The 19,281-nt window shown below is 49.4% G+C and overlaps 2 protein-coding genes across 3 annotated transcripts; both read right to left on the bottom strand.

The window, feature by feature from the left end:
• Positions 1 to 9,273: 9,273 nt before the first annotated feature.
• Positions 9,274 to 15,296, bottom strand: LOC123051550 (vacuolar-sorting receptor 1). 2 transcript variants are annotated; one of them, XM_044474453.1, is made up of 12 exons: positions 14,523 to 15,231; positions 11,622 to 12,308; positions 11,399 to 11,487; positions 11,246 to 11,315; positions 11,005 to 11,088; positions 10,829 to 10,905; positions 10,669 to 10,750; positions 10,511 to 10,593; positions 10,361 to 10,427; positions 10,127 to 10,258; positions 9,841 to 9,947; positions 9,274 to 9,733 (listed from the first exon to the last, which is right to left on the bottom strand). In XM_044474453.1, the coding sequence occupies exons 1-12, from the start codon at positions 14,848 to 14,850 to the stop codon at positions 9,629 to 9,631; spliced, it is 1,911 nt and encodes a 636-aa protein (XP_044330388.1). In that variant the 5' UTR covers positions 14,851 to 15,231; the 3' UTR covers positions 9,274 to 9,628. The 2 variants fall into 2 exon arrangements, with proteins under 2 accessions (XP_044330388.1, XP_044330387.1); XM_044474452.1 differs by having other exon boundaries at positions 10,511 to 10,750; positions 14,523 to 15,296.
• Positions 15,297 to 15,804: 508 nt separating this feature from the next.
• On the bottom strand, positions 15,805 to 18,103 carry LOC123051552 (cytochrome b-c1 complex subunit 10, mitochondrial). Its single transcript, XM_044474454.1, has 2 exons — positions 17,849 to 18,103; positions 15,805 to 16,094 (listed from the first exon to the last, which is right to left on the bottom strand). The coding sequence occupies exons 1-2, from the start codon at positions 17,975 to 17,977 to the stop codon at positions 16,041 to 16,043; spliced, it is 183 nt and encodes a 60-aa protein (XP_044330389.1). The 5' UTR covers positions 17,978 to 18,103; the 3' UTR covers positions 15,805 to 16,040.
• Positions 18,104 to 19,281: the final 1,178 nt, after the last annotated feature.

Here is a 19,281-nt window from a genome sequence, read left to right as displayed (position 1 = left end):
TGTACATGGAGAGAGTGACAGCTGGGTCCACGGCAGCCGCAAGGAAGTGCCTCCTTATTACGCGCAAAATAATTATTCCTCCACCTGACAGCAGGGACTCATCGGACGGGCCACCAGTATTTCGCGGAAAAAACGTTTCCCCCCTGACTGATGGGACCCACCGGACGGGCCACCATATTTCGCGAAAAAAGTTTGCCCCTGACTGCTGGGACCCACCGGACGAACCACCGTATTTCACGAAAAAACGTTCCCCCCGCTGTCAGCTCGGACCCACCGGAAGTGCCTCCTTATTACGCACAGAAAAATGAATACTGCCCCTGCTAGCTGGGACCCACCATGGTGGGAGGCTGACTTGTGGGCCTACTAAGTTGACGGGGACGGAGGGCTTTGTCAACTTAGTCAATATGAACGATTCTAGCTCCAGTGACCGTACGATGTCCATCCAACGGCCGTAGTGCTTCTTCAACCTCTGGTCTTCTTGCTCCAGCCGCCCAAAGCAGCGCCGGTCGTGCCGCATGCTCCTGCCTCCCGTGGCCGGCTGTGCTGCTGCGGAGGCCTCACCGCCCCCTACTATTCCCACCGCTGGCCAGGCCCTGCGGCGACGGCAGCCTCACACCGCAGCCGAACCAGTGAACCCTCATACTCCTCTCCGCGCGGGCTTCCACTGCCGCGTCTTTCCGGCTCCGCGTCGTCCCCTTCCTAGGCCCCGCCGTCGTCCACTGCCGTGGTGCTCTCCGCGCGGCGTGGTCAACATGGTCAAGGAACGACTTCCATCGGAAGAGTACTGTACGTGGAGAGGCTGACAGCTGGGTCCATGGTCACAGCCCAGTTTTTTTGCGATTTTCCAAGTAAGTCGCTTTGTCAGGCCTGTTGGGCTGCAAATCTTTTAAGACGAGGAGAGCTTTCATTTGGCTGGCCGATAAAATGGCCCATCAGTAATGAGAAATGGGTTGTACATTTTTAAAACACATCAAACCGGCAATTAGTTTCAAATATCTTTTTTTTCATTTCGAGATTTTAAATTACATTAATTTTTATGCGTGGAGAATTTGTTGGATTTTATATTGATATACATTTATTTTTAAATTCAGTTTGAATGTGAGTCGAAATTTCGGGATTAAAAATAGTTCGGACCGCACCGAAATATGCAAAATTTCGTATAATTTTTTAACCGTGGCCATAATATGGGCTGTAATGCTAACAAAAATAATATGGGCTCAAAAAAACCTTAATAATTAGCAAATGGGCTATAAATTATTAGAAATAATGGCAGATGGGTTGTATGCTGTTTTTCACATATTTGAGGCTTTCCTAAAAAAAGGTTGACGCACAAGCAGTGACTGTTGGATGGCCATCCAACGGCCGTCGTGCTCCAGTCACTCAAACAAGCGTCGGCGGGACTGCCTGCTCCCTCCTCCCCGCGGTCGGCTCTGCTGCCGCGCAGGCCTCACCGCCCCACCGTACTCCCATCGCTGGCCTAGCCATCCCTCTACTCACCCACACCTGCTGTTATTCTCCGGCGACGGCAGACGAACCAGTAAACCCTCGTACAGTCGTACTCCCCTCCGCGTGGGAAACAACTGCCGAGTCTTCCCTGCCTCCGTGTCGTTCCCTTCCTAGGCCTCGTCGTCGTCCACCGCCCTGGTGCTCTCGGCGCGGCCTGGTCAACGTGGTAACCGACCGACATGCATCTGAAGTGGACTGTACGTGGAGAGGCCGACAGCTGGGTCCACGGCCGCACGCAAGGAAATGCCTCCTTATTACGCGCAAAATAATGATTCCTCCACCTGACATCAGGGACCCACCGAAAGGGCCTCTTATTTCGCGAAAAAACGTTACGCCGCTGACAGCTCGGACCCACCAGCTATATCTTCGCACGCAAGGAAGTGCCTCCTTATTACGCACAAAAAAATGAATACTCCCCCTGCTAGCTGGGACCCACCATGGTGGGAGGCTGACTTGTGGGCCTACTAAGTTGACTGGGACGGGGGCCTTTATCAACTTTAGTCAATATGAACGATTCTAGCTCCAGTGACCGTACGTTGTCCATCCAACGACCGTAGTGCTTCTTCAACCTCTGGTCTTCTTGCTCCAGCCGCCCAAAGCAGCGCCGGTCGTGCCGCATGCTCCTGCCTCCCATGGCCGGCTGTACTGCCGTAGAGGCCTCACCGCCCCCTACTATTCCCACCGCTGGCCAGGCCCTGCGGCGACGGCAGCCTCACACCGCAGCCGAACCAGTGAACCCTCGTACTCCTCTTCACGCGGCTTCCACTGTCGCGTCTTCCCCAGCTCCCCGTCGTCCCCTTCCTAGGCCTCGCCGTCGTCCACCGCCCTGGTGCTCTCGGCGCGGCGTGGTCAACGTGGTCAAGGAACGACTTCCATCGGACGTGGACTGTACGTGGAGAGGCTGACAGTTGGGTCCACGGCCGCAGCAAGGAAGTGCCTCCTTATTACACGGAAAATAATGATTCCTCCACCTGACAGCTGGGACCCACCGGACAGGCCACTGTATTTCATGAAAAAACGTTCCCCCCTGACTGCTGAGACCCACCAGGTACATCTTCGCATGCAAGGAAGTGCGTCCGGGCAAAAAAAAATGATTCGCCCCCCTGACTGCTGGGACCCACCAGCTACATCTTCGCAGGCCAGGAAGTGCCTGACAGTCGGGACCCACCTGGTCGAAGCGTACGTAGCATTGTCATTCTGGTCGCGAACGTGTACGTACATACTGGTCAATGTAGAGGCGCGCACGTAGCATGTACACGTACATACAGCGGCCAGTGTGCAAGAAAGAAAATACGGCCACGTACGTATATACGGGCAGGGTCTCGAACGCCTACTCGCGCATATGTACGGCCAGGGCTCGTGTACATGGCTGGGTCGGAACGGAGAAACAGCGTCGTCGTCGTGTTCATGGGGAGCCAACCGGCTTGGTCGGAACGGAATGCGTCGTCGTGTTCATCGGGAGGGCTTGGACGGAACAGCCGATGGAAACGAGGCCTGGCGTATCGCAGAATGGAGGAAACGGCCTTGTGTTCGACCGGCCACGTTTGAAACGGGATCCTGTTCATCGGGAGGGGTCTGGCGTACCGCAAAACGGAGAAAACGGACCTCCTACGGTCAAAACGGGGGTCCTATTGATCGGGAGGGGTGTGGCGTACATCAAAACGGAGGAAACAGACTTGTGTTGGAGCGCTACGGTCGAAACGGGGGTCCTGTTCATCGGGAGGGGTGTGGCGTACCGCAAATCGGGACTCCACGGGACACTGTTCATCTCCACCGTCGACCCCCTCCCGCCTCCACGGGCTACTGTTCATCCACCGTCGACCTCCTCCAGCCTCCACTTGCGATTGTTCATCCACGGGCTCCTGTTCATCCAGCCTCCACCACGCGCTACTCCACCGGCTACTGTTCAACCAGCCCTCTCCACGGGCTCCTGTTCAACCACCCCTCCACGGGCTACTGTTCATCCAGCCCTCCACCGTCTACTGTGCATTCTGCCCTCCACGGGGTGGTCCTGTTCATCCTGCCCTCCACGGGGTCCTGTTCATCCAGCCCCAACCGGCTCGATCGATCGGGGTCCTGTTCATCCAGAGGCAACACCACGGGGTCCTGTTCATCCACCCTCACCGGGAACTGTTCATCCAAATCCCCCCAGCAACGCTCACTGTTCATCCAGAGGCAGCATCGATCGGCTTCAGTTAGCAGCAGTAGCGAAGGAATCGCTCGATCGAGTTCAGTTAACAGTCATCGATCGATCGCTCGGGTTCAGTAATGCGTAGCCTGCAGTGCAATCACTCGGGTTCAGTTAGAGCCCAACACCTCGCTCGGGTTCAGTTAGAGCCAACGCCTCGCACACACGCGCGTACGTGTACGAGAGAAACGCGCATCGCTCGGCCCCCGACCTCCCACCGTAACCGGGAACTCCCCGAAATTTTCCTCGCTCTCGCTTCTACCACGGTTTTTTCGTCATGGACGGCCCAAAGAATGTCATGCAGCTGCATCTCCGGCCCGCCCAGGACGAAAAGCCCATTTTCTGTCATGATTTTTTGTCATAGAAGTAGGAGCCCACCACATCTATGATGATACCGGGTTTTGTCACAATTATCGTCATAGAAGTGTCATATGTATGACAGAAAAAAATTTCATTCAGCCCAAAATGTCACGGATGTGTCTTTTTTTTGTAGTGATTGTCAATGCTCACCTTGAAGTATGGATACCATCTTGGGCTTCCACGAATCTTGGGTGGAGTCTGGCCAGATGGTCTCCTGATCATCTCTCCTCTAAGCTCCCCAACAGCAAAAAGCACCTGCTTGAAGTACCTAGAGATGGTCTCCATTGATCTCCTGAACGTGTTGTGAATGACCCTGAACCTCTGGTTATGGCCAACAACATGGAGGAACATGGCCACTTTCTCTTCCACACTGGTGTTGATGTTATCTTGTAGCAGCCCCCTGCTCCTGAAGGTCTCGACAAGCCTGGCAAATGGTGCTCTTTTCATTTGAAGCATCCACAGAGCCTTGACGTCATTGCAGTTGTAGATGTAGTTCAGATTTTTGGATCCTCTCCTGTTCCCGGATAAACAATGGACCATAGCAGATCAAAGGTCTCCCAGCACGACAAGCAACTCTCTGGTGCATGAACGTGACCCATGCCTGAATCACACTAATCAGTGATGCTGCCTGAATTATCAGCCTCATCCGTGCGTCCATAACCTAGTCGACATCGACGGTTCGTTTAGTGGAAAATCGATCCTACACCTTGCCTAACAGCCTAACCACCGACCTAACAAAGGGGGGAGGGGGTGCTGCTTACCGGCATCGGAGACGAGGACGACGTAGGGGGAGCCATGGCACAGACAAGGTCGACTAGACGGTGGCCAACAGCAAGGGGAGCACCAGATCCGCCGCAAACGCCGCCGCCTCTTCCACTGCCGTCGCCGCCTCTAGCGCGGATCTGAAATTGTAGCCGCCGCCGGTGGTGAGGCGGTAGGGAAGAAAGGGGGTAGTGGCTATGGGTGAGCGAGTGAAAGGGGGGTAGTGGCTATGGGTGAGCGAGTGAAAGGGGGGGGTAGTGGCTATGGGTGAGCGAGTGAAAGGGGGTGAGGCTAGATTTGGCGCCGGGACGGCGCGCCAGATTTCCATCTCCCGCCATCCCCCCTCGCCCTCGCGCCGCACCCGCCAGTGCGACCTCGCGCCGCACTCAGCCTGGCTCGCGAGAAACTGCCAATCCGAGCGTTTCCAGCGAGCCAGGCTCTGGGCTGCTTTGAGAGGCGTGCGATGCAGGCCCAACAGTGAAATCAGGCAACCAAACAGGCCTCTTCCTTCCCGCGCAGGCCTGATTGGACTCGATGCGGGCAACCAAACACACCCTACATATTTGTTGAACGTCCGTTCTTCCATAGTACCTCCAATGTGAAACTGAATTTAACCTCGAAATTTCAAATTTCACGGAGCATCTTCCGTCCGGCACACTTTAATTTTTCTCAGAGTTTTCTAGAACCCTTCGAAACACACTTTATTTTGCACCGATTCCCATCCTAACTTGTTTTGAAGGAATTCCCATCCTAACTTTTGGTCCGTGGCCAATAATACTCTTGTGCTTTGTTCGTTGCTCGTCTGTGCTTGTACGGACAGATTCCATCCATTGACCATTGGGTACTACGTACAGCCCGTGTGATGTGATCGGAAAGTACGTACAGCCCGTGTATAAATACGTACAAGGTTGATGCTTTCAAGTTTGAAAACCGGGCGGGCACGGTGGTTGGCGGATCCACGTCGGGATTGGGAGCGGCAAAGACAAGGCTAGGGGCTAAGGCATGGTAGGGCGAATCCGCCATGCGTGTCGATCGTAGAAAAAATGGTGCCATGGTGGTGTCCAATCCGAAAGGGAACGCCTCCACGGCAAAGCGGAAAAGAGCAGCCCACGCGGGACCGCCCGTTGCTCCTTCGTTCGTTGCGGACCCCAACCAAACGGTCAAGACGACTGGGCCTGGGCGTCTCTCGCGGCGCCGGCGCCGGCGCGACGGCAGAAGAAAGATGGAGCCGGAATTGCCTGCCTGCCATGGCCACTGTAGCAGGAGCTCGGGGCGTACGTGCGCAGCCCCGGGCCCGACGAGCCGCCGCAGCTACAGAGTACAGATACCACTGCTAACAGTTGTTGGCGAACAGTTCCGATGCATGCAGGTCGTGTCTGAGAGCTAGCTTTTAGACGAGCGCTAATCGGGTGAGCAGTTCGGTTAATCATCATGGCATGGCATGGCTCCTCTCCTCTGGTGTCTGGTCCACCGCGAGGGCACCACTAGCTGCTACTGGATGCCCCAATCAAGTCTACTACACGTATGATTCTGCCCGCATTATTCCATACACGCATGGCAGTGCCGCATCATGATAGCTCTCGCTGCGCTGCCCAGCCCAGCCTGTAAGGCTGCGTCATTACCTGCACTCACCGAGTCGCTGATAAGTGACAACCCTAGTACTCTATTTAAGCAAGACGCAGCTGGTGACACGCATGTGTTCTCTGACCGAGGGTGATATGCAGGATATGCATGTGTTCTCTGAACGAATAGTAGTACGTTGGAAATAAGAGGTCGCACCGAACCATCTGGGTGTTCCACAAAGTAACTTTGGTTGTCGCAGAATATATATGTAGCTTTGTCAGGGTAGAAATAGTACCATCTGATTCGTCACAAATACACTACTATCTTCAAATTAGAGTATGATTCATCAGTAACGACCCAGGGTGTATGTTTGGGTCTTTAAGACCCTCCTAAGCTCCAGAAATTCATTTGTTTGCCACTGTACAAAGGCGGTACTATCTAATGGTACAAGAGTAGAAAACGAGAAGGCGCTTACAATTGTTTTTTTTACGGCGCTACGGCGGGCTTACGCCGGCCTGAACCATTTCATTAATAGATAAAAGAGTACATTTACAAGGCAAAGAAAGGAAAGGGGGGTTGAGAGTACAAATCAATTAAGCTACAATCTCATAGATAAGTGGAACAACATGGTACTCCAATCTCGAAGAAGGTGCAGAACGTGCTCATTGGAGCATCTATTGGACCAAAGCATGAGGTGGCTACGAGGTTGATCGGTTGAAGTTCATTCCGAAAAGCTTTGGCGTTTCTTCTTTTCCAAATATTCCACAGAATAGCAATGATAACCGTGGAGCGAGGTTTGTTGGTTAGGCCATGTCCCCATAGCTGGTGTAGGTCCGTCGGTAGCGTGGCAGTAATTGAATTTAGCTCTTCCCAAAATGGACGCAGGTGGTGGCATTGCAGGAGGAGGTGAGTGATTGATTCTGTATCCGGGCAGAACGGGCAACAGGCGGAGTTTGTTAATCCCCTTTTGAATCGTCTTTCGTTGGTGAATAGCCGGTTTTTGTGTGCTAGCCAAAGAAAAATTCTGCATTTGTTGGGTGCATAGTTCTTCCAAATGGCCGTTGCCAAGGGGTCAATTGGCTTGTTGATCCAAACAGCCTTGTAGGCCGATTTGCAAGTCATAGGCTTGCCATCAAAACGTCCTGTCCGTTTGTCCATCACCTGCAAATTCAAGGAAACAGATGCAAGCATAGCGCGAAGGTTTCCCAATTCGAGTTCGGCGGCATAAGTAAGGCGAGGAGCCAGGTCAAGGTTCAAGGCAGGATAGCCTAGCACCCGTGCAACAGTGGCCGCGGGTCTGAGAGTATGAGTAAAAAGTGCAGGGAAAATTGTTGCAAGGTTTTCAGTGGAGCCGTTAAACCATAGATCTAGCCAAAAAGCGGCCATAGATCTAGCCAAAAAGCGGTTGTCGTACCATTACCAATATCCACCTTAGTTATGGAACGGAAGAATTCTAGCCCCTTGGCGATATCATGCCAAACGTTGGACTCAAAGGGATGCGGAGAATCAAGGTCACGAGTATCAGACCATCCATATTTCAGAGCAAGATGAGAGTTACCCCTAGAAGCAATGTACGAGTGAATTTTGTTTAGATGGGAAAGAAGAAAGCAAGAGTTTAAGTGTTGAAGAGGGGAGAAACCTAGACCCCCATGCGAGAACGGCGCACAAACAAAGTCCCAAGCTACTTTACACTGCCCACGAGACACTTTTTCCTGACCCGCCCAAAAAAAGGACCTGCAACATTTATCGACGTCCTGGACAATGCCCACCGGGAGCAGTAGAGCAGTCATGGCGTAGATTGGTAAGGCCCTAAGGACCGCACGAACCAGAATGGCACGACCGGCAAGAGATAGAAGTACCCCTCGCCACCCAGCTAGACGACGGTCGGTCTTATCTATGATGAAGAAGAAGTCTTTCAGATTGAGTTTGTGGGCGGACAAAGGTAGACCGAGGTAAGATTGAGGGAAGGATGCCACTTTGCATCCCAAAATATCGGCAAGCTGGACAGCGAGTCCAGGTTGGACATGAATAGGAGCGAAAGTGCTTTTGTGAAAATTAATGTGTAAACCAGTGGCCGCCGAGAATTCAAGAAGGATAGATTTGAGTGTTTGTAGTTGGTCATGATCTGCTTGAAGGATGATGAGGGTGTCGTCCGCATATTGGAGCACAGGGCAAGCAATGGAGGGGTCGATCGGGTGAGAGAGTAGGCCATTGGAGGAAGCTTGTATGATTAGACGTTGAAGGACGTCGGCAGCAATAATGAAAAGGTATGGGGATATCGAATCCCCTTGGCAAAGCCCCTGTTTGCAGTTGATCCATGGCCCCGGTTTACCATTAAGAAGCACAGCGGACTGGCTGGTCACATTGATATTATTGATCCAATCACACCAGGTCGAAGGGAAACCCTTAGCTCTCAAAATGGAAGACAAGGCCGTCCAAGACATGGAGTCAAAAGCCTTTCGAAAGTCTAGTTTGAGAACTATAGCCAATTTTTTACGTTTGAAGCAAGTTTGGACGATATCCGCAGCGTAGGTGAAATTTTTAGCAATACCACGGCCTTTAATAAAGCCGGATTGGTCCTGGTGAATGATAGATGGGATGAATGGCTCTAATCTTGATGAGACAGTTTGGCAAGGACACGGGCCGGAAATTTTCCGGGGTCGTGGCGCCCCTTTGTTTGGGGAGGAGCACAATATAGGCCTTGTTAATCCTTGCTAGATAAGCGGTACCTTTGTGGAAATCGTTCATGAGGTCAAGCAAGTCAAATTTGGGAAGTTCCCAGTTAGCTTTAAAAAAAGCCGGACCAAATCCGTCGGGCCCTGGACTTGCATTGACGTTCATCTTACAATTGTGATACCTGCAAAAGCACATCTTCATTTCGTTCTCTGGGGAAGTAGGCTAAATGCTCTTCTGGTCTCTTTATTAAGGGCAGCAAAGGCGATTCAGTCCGAACGAACAACGGTATTTACACAATGTCATCACGCTGAACAAAGACCACGAGCATCGAAATTATGACTAAATGAGGGCTAAACTCCGGTGAGATCGATCCTAAACCTGTCCTCAAAGTTTCAGAAAAAAGGAAAAAAGTATTTCGTCTTCCAGAATCATAAGCTAACCAACCAATCTTCTGAATTCAAAACTCCAGCTCTGAACCCGACTGCTCTGACGATACCACGAACCACGGACGCGAGGAGAGAAACTACGGCAGCTCTTATGCTTGATGATCCGTATGTAAAACTCTTTGCTGTTTCAGATGTCGGCGTGGTCCACATGCCGTTGGTGGCTCGACGTCTCCTGGTTCTCCAGCGGCATGTACTGCGCCATGATCGCGCGGATCTCTGAATCCATGTAGCTCTGCCATGGCATTGCCGACAACAGCAAAAATGTACATGAGCCTCACATAAATCAGTGCAAAGTCTTTTGTAGAACAGAGTGGCAGCGATCATGTTTGAGCATTTTACCCGTAACCGATATTTGTAGACAGCGTATGCTCCAACTCCCGCGAAACCGAGGCCGAAGAAGATGACCCACATGAACCCCCAGCCCACCGACGAAGTCGCGACCTTGCCTGCACCGATATCGGTAAATGCGCCAAATTAGCACGTTGTTATAGACAAAGAAAGCACTGTTTGAAGGTGCTACTAGCACATTCCACATTACCACCTTGCAATGAGAAACTAGAAATATGATGAGACCTGGACCATCAGATAGTGAGGTCCCAAAAGAAATTCAGGCTAGGCAACTCACTGATGCAAGTGTCATGCTCTCTCATGTATAGCATGTTGCTACCACCGCAGCCACACTCGTAGCTCCCCCATGTGTTCTCGCAGCTGCAGTCCTTGCACTGGCAGAAGAGCCTCTCTTTGCATTCATCAACATCTGCAATTGCCAAGCAGAGAGGTACTTATTAAATATGAAAAATTACTTTAGAATATGCAAACATGGTTGCAGAACAATGTTATCTCTAATGGCGATACCTACCTTCGCAACCGTGTATGCCGTCACCCTTGAAGCCTTGCGGACATTTGCAGCCCTTAGCTTGCTCATTCTGCAGATTTCCAAAATTCAGTTTTGTACCACACACAGAAGCCATGAGAAAGATAACTGCAATCTGAAAGAGATGATCTTTACCGAGCAGGCAGAGACAGACTTGCCATTCCTGGTCTCCTTCCAGCAGCCTCCGTTGTTGATTTGGCATCGACCAACGCCAGAGGCTGCCAAACCCATGAACGCATAAAAAGTGTAGGTTGCACGAAGATCATTTTGATTCGGTGAAGAAACAAGTTTACCTTCACAGTGGGTGTACCCGTCGCCAACGAACTTGACGCCATTGACAACCGGGCATTCGCAAACCCGCCCTCGGAAGGTATCCTAGGAGAAGTTACCCATGGAGTTAGAACAAGGATGAGGTAACAATGTCAGCAGCATTTTTCAAGTGAAGTTCACTACCTTGCACGCGGTGAAATTAGTATTTTTGTCCAGCCAGCAACCTCCATTGTTTTCCAAGCACTGATTTGTTTGTATATCTATATGCAAGAAGAGATGAAGCCCAAAAATTATAAACCATGAAGAATAAAATCCAGGTAGGTTTATACAACAAAAAAAAAGGGTGCAAATCCACAAACCTTGAGTCAAACAGATATCGGGTTCGGTCGTCTCCTCAAATCCCGAGCATATCGCTCGTAGCACCGCCCTTTTATCCAGTTTCCCTAAACAGAAAATAAAATAAACACACGTTCAAAAGGAAAAGTACCCCCACGGTCGCATAACGTAAGACATTTTTTAACACTAGTGTATGAGACAGAGGAAGTAAAACATAAACAGCATTGAGCTGAAAAGAAATGTGCAGTGGGAGAGTGGACGCACCTCTGTACTGTCTGTTATTGACGACGAAAGTCGGCAGTATGGTAACATCCCCTCGAGCACCATGACCAATCTGAAGGATCAAAGGCTTAAATATCAGTCTGCTACCAACGAATGTGTTGTTATGGCTTATGAGCTTATCATCAAGAGACTCACTTGAGCATCTTGCTCTGCTTTGAGCACCGGATTGTCTTCGTCGGCGTCAGGGTCTCCGACGCATTGGGTAATCTTGTCAATGTCCATTCCTGTCAAAAAAAACCCGGACACATAAACAAATGGCCAATCATGACTCATCACTGCAAACAATAGAGAGTACCCCCTCCGTTCCCATAATATAAGAGCGTTTTTTACACCAGCGAGCAGAGTGAACCACACGCACCAAGCGACTTGATGACACCATGAGCGCAATCGGTGGTGTACTTCTTCTCCTTCATGGGGCACCGGATGGCGAAGTCGTGCACATAGTCCCACCACAGCCACGGCTTGCGGCTCTCGTTCGCCACCTTGAAGAGGCAGATCTGGATCAGGTTCTGCACCACCACGTCCTTGCCGTCGTACCCGGTGGTGAAGTCCTGCTCCGGGTCGGGGGCGCAGTAGCGGCCGTGGTTGATGCACTGCGACCGGCACTGCGCGCTCAGCACGAAGGCCTCCGGGCAGTACCAGGTGATGTAGTGCGGCGCGAACTGGGTGTACCCCCGCTGCTCCAGCACCTGCGCCACGCCCCGGAAGTCCCGGACGAAGCTCATCTGCATGTCGCATTTCGCGCCGCACTCGTCGTTGCTGTTGGTCCAGAACTCGTACTCGACGCGCTCGTCCGGGTGAGGGAGGGATTCTCTCCAGTCCAGGAGCACGTTCACCATGTCGCCGTTCTCGAGCGCGCCCTTGAGGTCGTCGCCGAAGCGCTTGGAGACTAGGGCGGAGGGCACGGTGATGTTCTCCAGGTGCTCCTTGCCGCTCGACTCTGGGGTGTCCATGGTGATGAGGGGCTCCGCTCTGTCGTCGGCGACGAGGACCGCGGCGGCTCCGGCGGTCTGCGCGTTCCATCCCTTGGTTGTGAAGTAGCAGTCTGCACGTTGCAAAGAATTGAGTCAATTACATTGGTGGTGCCACAACTTGGCGTAAACGGTCACTTTAGTGCTAGAAGCTGTGGCATACATTAAAATGGTGCAAAAACTTGGCTCCGACGTGCAAATACGATGATTATTCCGTTTGTATACGGAATCTGTGCTGACTAGGCAACAAAACATGTGTATCTAACCACTATGCAATATGTTTTATACTTTCAACTATGCTTAACAGAATATATATACCTTCGGTACGTAGGTGGAGCTTAAATGGGCTGCAAATATTGCGGCCTATTTGTGCCAACTATTTTTTTTACGATATTTGTAAAACGTAAGTAATAAAACTTATATTCAAACATTTATGTGTGATCAATATTATACAAACAAACGATGGTTTGTAAATATACAATCGCGTATTATATTAAAAAAATTAATTAATATGGATATTTCTGTGTTATAACTTTCGATAATACAAACATTTTAATAATAATATAATTAACGTGATGAAATGTAAATGTGTGTATCTGTATTAACTTAAATAATATATATGATTGAATATTCAAATCAAAATTTTATATGTAGGAATATGAATATTTTTAATTATACAAACGTTGAACTATACAAATGTGCATATAATTATTAAAATGCTTGTATAATTGAAACAATATTTTTAGTTGTAGTTTATGAAATATTTGTATTATATAAAATTATAATATATTTTTACTTCAGCATGTCAATTATATAATAGTCAGTCGAAAATGTATGGCAGAGTGGTTTGGACCGTATATGATGTAGCAAGTGGTTTTGGGTCCGAATCCTGGCGGCACCTACTTTTTTGTTATTTATTTTTAACAGGCAGGACCCGCTGGTCACTGAGGTGAAGAATGCCACGCCTACATGGACCTTTTTTTTAAATCAAAGTTCCGAGGTTTATTTTGTGAAAATCAGGCCACACGCTCTTTCACCTTAGTCTAGCCACTGACAGCAGGGTGCGCATGCCTAGTCAGCGCACATTTCCTATACAAACGGGATAAGCAACCGTATTTGCACGTCCGAGCCAAGTTTTTGCACCACTTCAATGTACGCCACAACTTGTAGCACTAAAGTGACCGTTTGCGCCAAGTTGTAGCACCAACAATGTAATTGACTCCAAAGAATTTAAGAAGTAGGAGAAAGAAGATTTAAGTTGATACCCAAATAAGACAGGAAGATAATGGATTTAAGATGATATCATTATATATCATGGCATTTATCTGCTTTGTTCAACAACTATGGCTGAATGGTATTATGACACACCTAATCAAACTCCTCCTATGGTGATGGTACTGTGGTAGAGATTTCCTTCTTTTGGACATTACCCTTGTTGATTTTATTTCGTGACACAACTCAAGTGAATTCCTCATTTATTGCAAGATAGGGAAAGGCATTTTCTGAAGAGAGGCAAGTGTATGACACCAAACATCGCAGGAAACTGAACAGTTCGAGGTGGACAGACAAATTAGTTCTGTCCCTTGACTGACTATAGCGCAATAATAACTAGACTCAAGCAGAGTTGATAAAGGTGTTAACGAACCCAACAGTAGCACGTAAGAGCCCCCATCCAACACACGACAAAGATGTGTGCTAAGTATCTTTTTTACTGCAAGATGTGCTGAGTACCTAACTGAACACAGTTATGCAACTATGCAGGTACCAGTCCACTCAAAGAACATGAGCAAAACATGTGCTATTTGATTAGGAAAGTACGTAGGACCAAACTACATACACCAAAATGTCCAACAGAAGGAAAAGAGGGTCCCAGCTAACCATCTGAAACCCATTTCTTTAACATGTCGTATATAGATAGCTTCTTATGCGGGAGTCATGCCGTGCCGCGCCTCTCCTCTCGCTGACGAAATTAATTCACTCGAAGAACATGACCAAGACTGTATCCATTTTTCATATATATATATACTATAGACAGAAGCCATAGATAACCATATTTTCCAAGGTCCAAATCCTATTGCCTGTTTCCATTCTAAAACGTGTGGAATCTTTAACATTTAGCTAGGGAGAATGAGAGAGGAGGTGTATTAAACCATTTATGCATGCAGGCAGCCGTAATTGCTAGTAGGACAGATCAAAGGAAACGCACGTGCACCGCCGGTTAAATTACCACAGGATCGATCTGACCTCCGAAAGTGCAAAGCGGAATGAAGAAAGAGAAGAAAAGAAACCTCCGCGGTCGACGAGGAGGAAGACGGGGAGGCCGCCGGCCTTGGGGTTGAAGGAGAGGCCGAAGTCGGCGAAGGGCTTGCAGGCCTTGGTGTTGGCCTTGGGGTAGACGACGACGCCGTGCATGGTGCCCCCGTACTGCGGCATCCCGAAGTTGCCGATGGCGCACTCGTACACGCCCCGCAGCGCCGCCGGCGACGTCACCCGCAGGCTGTTCTTCTCCACCACGAACCTCCCCTCCACCGCCAACACTGACACGAGAAGGAGAAGAAGAAGCGGCGGCGGCGTCCAACGCCGCCACCCCGCTGACGGCGGCGATCTCCCTCCCATCTCGATCACCTCGCTCGGTGGCCTGATCTCTCCACGACGATCGAGCACGAGTTGGAGAGGACGGACGGATGGAGGCACGTACGAACACGATCGATGGACGGATCGATCTCGGGGAAGAGAGAGAGGAGGGTGGCGTCTGAGCGGAAAAGGCGAGCGTGGGTTGAGTGGCAAGGGCGGATGGATTTGACCGGGGGTTGGGAGGGAGAGGAGGAGGGAGAGAGCAGTGGAGTGAGAGAGAGAGAGAGAGAGAGAGAGAGAGATGTGAGAGAGGAAGGGGGAGGGCGAGGTACGTGGCGGCCTCCTCGTGTGGGGGTTGGAACGCTTCCAAGCCTCCCGCCTTTTGCTTCTGGCGTGTGTTTGTGGCCGTGTCCGTGCTCGCGCGCTGACGGGGAAAGCCACACCTTTTTGGACGCTGTCATGCTCATTCTCATGCTCATCCGAGGAGAAAGTAAGAGAGCATGCCGTGCCGTGCATGTGTGGCTTCCGGCCGGCTTTGTGTGTGGAGCTAGCAATGGGGTGTGGACGGCCAGCATCGATCGGCACACCGGGCAGGTGGATTTTTCCTTGTTCGTGGTGAGGTGGAGTTGTTAGGATTATTATGACTCTACACAACAAATATGGTTCGAGTCGGTGCGTTACCCGTGTGCGTCTTTGTTGTAACTGAGACTACAAAGGCGCTGTTTTCTGGCCCAAGAGTACAGACTACCACTGACAAGTGTTTGGAGCACATCATTCTCAACCTTTTTCTTTTTCAGGGCATAACACGTCATAATTTTGTCAGAGTCTTACAAGTGATTTCAATCTCGAGTTTCTAAGAATCTTGGAAGGGAATCTCATGGGCTTTGCGTTCGCGGTGAGTTAGTTCCAGAAATGACACCAGACTGAACACAAAACACCACGCAAGAGCGTGAGCCAAAAGCTCACTCTTTGGTGACCGTAGCAAGAGAGGAGAAATAAACACGAGCACAGTTTCTTTTCTCTGTGATGACGGAAAATAAATTTACATGATCATTCCCCTCCCATGGTGAGGGTTACATGCAACGCAAGAGGAAACCTACATCTGGATGGAAAATCAAACAAGGGAACACGAGGGTCTTGTATATTATTGGCTGGGTTGTCATCCAAGCTCAGAGAATCATCCTGAAAATGTACGCATCAAAAGTTGCAGCCGTCCATGCCCAGGACGACACTCATGCCTCTGGCTCGGGCTTCTCAAAGAAGGTTTTCTTGATCCAGTCGAATGGCTGCAAAGGAAAATCAAAAGGATATTCAGAATCATGTAGACCGAGAAACTGAAACTAATAGTGCGACGATCATGACAGGAAAATTCAGAGAAAAACAGATTAACAGCAAAATTATGACTTTGAGGAGGGCAAATAAATAAGCAAGATACAGTACTTGGAATTGATCAAGCAACTAGTGGAATGGGTTAAATAGAGTTAACACAAACAGCATAGGCACACCATGGATCTTCAACATGATTTTAGTTTCAGGTTCCACCAACACAGCAAAGACCAGACATCACAGGGGACAAAAGATGCGAGGAAGAATTTTTGTACCAGACAGGAAGGCTTGCCCACTATGTGAAGTAGCTAGGCCAAGTCATAGAAATTGCCTCAATCACTGAATGTTGGCTATGGCAGAATGGATCCTTAGATTTTGTTGATAGTAGAGGAAATAAAGTCCATCCCATGACAAGGCAGTAGGTACCAGTTTCAACCAAAAGAAATTCCTAACGTTTGACTTTAAAACCTGGCAACATAGCCCGTAAAACCTAATAAACAGGATGTGCAGAACTACTCCTTCCGTTTCCAAATATTTGTCTTTCTAAAGATTTCAACAAATGACTACATACGAAGCAAAATGAATGAATCTACACTAAAATATGTCTATGTACATCCGTATATTGTAGTTCATTTGAAATGTCTAGAAAGACAAATATTTAGGAACGGAGGGAGTAGATACTAAGTTCATAGCAGCGTAAGCATACATGACAGTGACACTATTAAAAAAATACACCTATGTACTCCAAATTTTCATGCATAAGAGTCAGAAATAATGGAATGCGCCAGAAAAAATATTCAACAGAAGTGCCCTTTTAGAGAGGATCTACGCTGACATGTTTGAGACCATCCAGGAGCTATTAGGCACAATGCACATCTTAGTTATGTGAAGCTAAAGGCAAAGACCAAGCTGCCTCGGCAGAAACTATCAGGAGGAAGTGAAAGTTAATTCATGTCACCAAGATTGAACAACTAAAACCATATATTACCTATCAAAATGTTGCAAAACTGAAATTGTATTTTGCATCCAGGTTCTGTTACACTGGGTCAGGTGTTCTAACCGGTACTCCCTCCATCCGGAATTACTCGCCGCAGAAATGGATGTATCTTAGACGTATTTTTAGTTCTAGATACGCCCATTTCTATCCATTTCTGCCACAAGTAATTCGGGGCAGAGGGAATAGAAGTGTGCCCTGTGCTGAACTTGCTTGTCAAAGACTATCATGTTAGCATGATGTAGATAGGACCATGGCTACTTCAGCATTTGCCTTGAACTATTTATTGCAGCACGTTCCTATCACCAAGGCACCTTAACAAACAGGGGTTCGCCAGAATAAATCTGTTGCCATCGCATAATCACTTTGGTCTTCTCCTCCACCGTATACAATCCCACCCTACCAATAGAGCACTAATTAGATCCAAACAACAAGTTTGACCACGTAATAAACTTCTGATAATCCCTCCCAGATCACATCACCTCGCTCGGATCGCCGGGCGTGAAGACCGATCCAGCACGCCGTAGATCTAGGCAAACAACCAGCAGCTACAGTACACAGGCATGGCAAGATCGGATCTAGAGAAACCAAACCCTAACACCGAGAGACCAAACATATGTACGGATCGGGCGACGGATGCGAGGGGAAGCAAGGCTCGAAAGTGGCGGACGGCGGATACGATCGAACGCGTAATCGTGAATGGACAGTTTCAACACGGACCTGGACGAGGTAGATGGCGGCGCTGCCGGCGAAGATGCCCCAGGTGGCGAGGGCGGTGACGTCCGTGGGCTGGATGCGGCGGGAGGAGAGGAAGCGGGAGAGGGTGGAGCTGGACGCCGGGAGAGCCATCGCCGCCGCTGATTCGCGTCTCGCTGATTTTCTCTCTCTCTTCTCGGGGGCAGGTGAGGAAATTGGGCGAGAGGAAGGGGAAGACTTGTTAAAATGCTCCTTGCGCGTTCTGATGGGCCTATTCAGAGACAAGGAAGGATGTTGCATGGGGCCAGTCCATCTGATGGGCCTAAAATCGTATCTAGCCTCTTCGGCCATATGGCCCAACCCATTCCACAATGTCAAAGATTGGTGGAATGACGTCATTCACATCCATGGACACCCGTGGAAAGCATTGGCGTCCCTTCTTTTTTTTTTTAGAACCAAAGCATACAATCATGCGTTGGTGTTGTTACATTCCGACAACATTCTTTGTCTAACGTTGTCATGCACTTCAGCTAGGAAGAAGTGGTTTCCATATTCTCTAGCCGTCGCTGCAATCTCATGTGCTAGCTTGTTATGATTCCTCTTAACAATGCTAATCTGCACGCTGGCAAAGTGTCTCATCCGTTCCTTTATGTCTGTTATTACTCCACGCCAGGGCGATCTGCTCCTTCCTTCTCTTTGTAGTTCATGCCCTACAGTAGCACAGTCTGTCTCTACAATTAGATGCCCATCAAAATACTTGCTCATTTCATCTAGACCCAGTAGAACAGACGAGGCTTCTGCTTCCACCGTCCTACACTGATGTAGTTGGCAGCCCACAGATAGGAATGGGGTTCCTCTGTGATCCCGGGCGACTGCTCCATCCCAAGCTCTTGCAAACTCTGGTAAAAATGCTGCATCGGAGTTCAGTTTTGCTGACTGCATTGGTGGGGGTGTCCATTGGTTTGTTCCAGACACAGCTGGTTTGCATATTCTCTCTGCATACACTAACAGACTACCTTTGCCTCCTGTTTTCTCATCGCCATTTGCGGCTACATCCAGGTCTTCATCCAGCTTTACCAGTTGTCTCATGGCCCCTGTCACTGTATCCTTTCCATCTCCATGTATAACATTATTCCTAAGTTGCCAAGCTTTCCATAGAATCATTAGTGTTCTATTCCTGACATGATCTGGAAGTGGGATGAGCAGACATTGCAGCCAGTCTTTCCCAGTTTTACTAAATTCTTGCTCTTTTGGCAGATCCCAGGCTGACCTCATGCCATTCCGCAACGCCTTGCTGCGAGTGCATGAAATAACAGCGTGGAACTCATCTTCTGGTTCAGTTCCACAAATGTCGCATATATCCTCAGGCACAATTGTTCTTCTGTGTGTGTTGTGTTTGGTTGCAAGAGACTGAGTGGCAACCCTCCACCCAAATATCTTGATTCGTTCCGGGATCT

The sequence above is a fragment of the Triticum aestivum genome, chromosome 2D, assembly GCF_018294505.1.
Source record: "Triticum aestivum cultivar Chinese Spring chromosome 2D, IWGSC CS RefSeq v2.1, whole genome shotgun sequence".
In the NCBI taxonomy this organism is placed as follows: domain Eukaryota; kingdom Viridiplantae; phylum Streptophyta; class Magnoliopsida; order Poales; family Poaceae; genus Triticum; species Triticum aestivum.
Note: the sequence above shows the minus strand (reverse complement) of the source record. Positions and strands in the feature narration are given on the sequence as shown.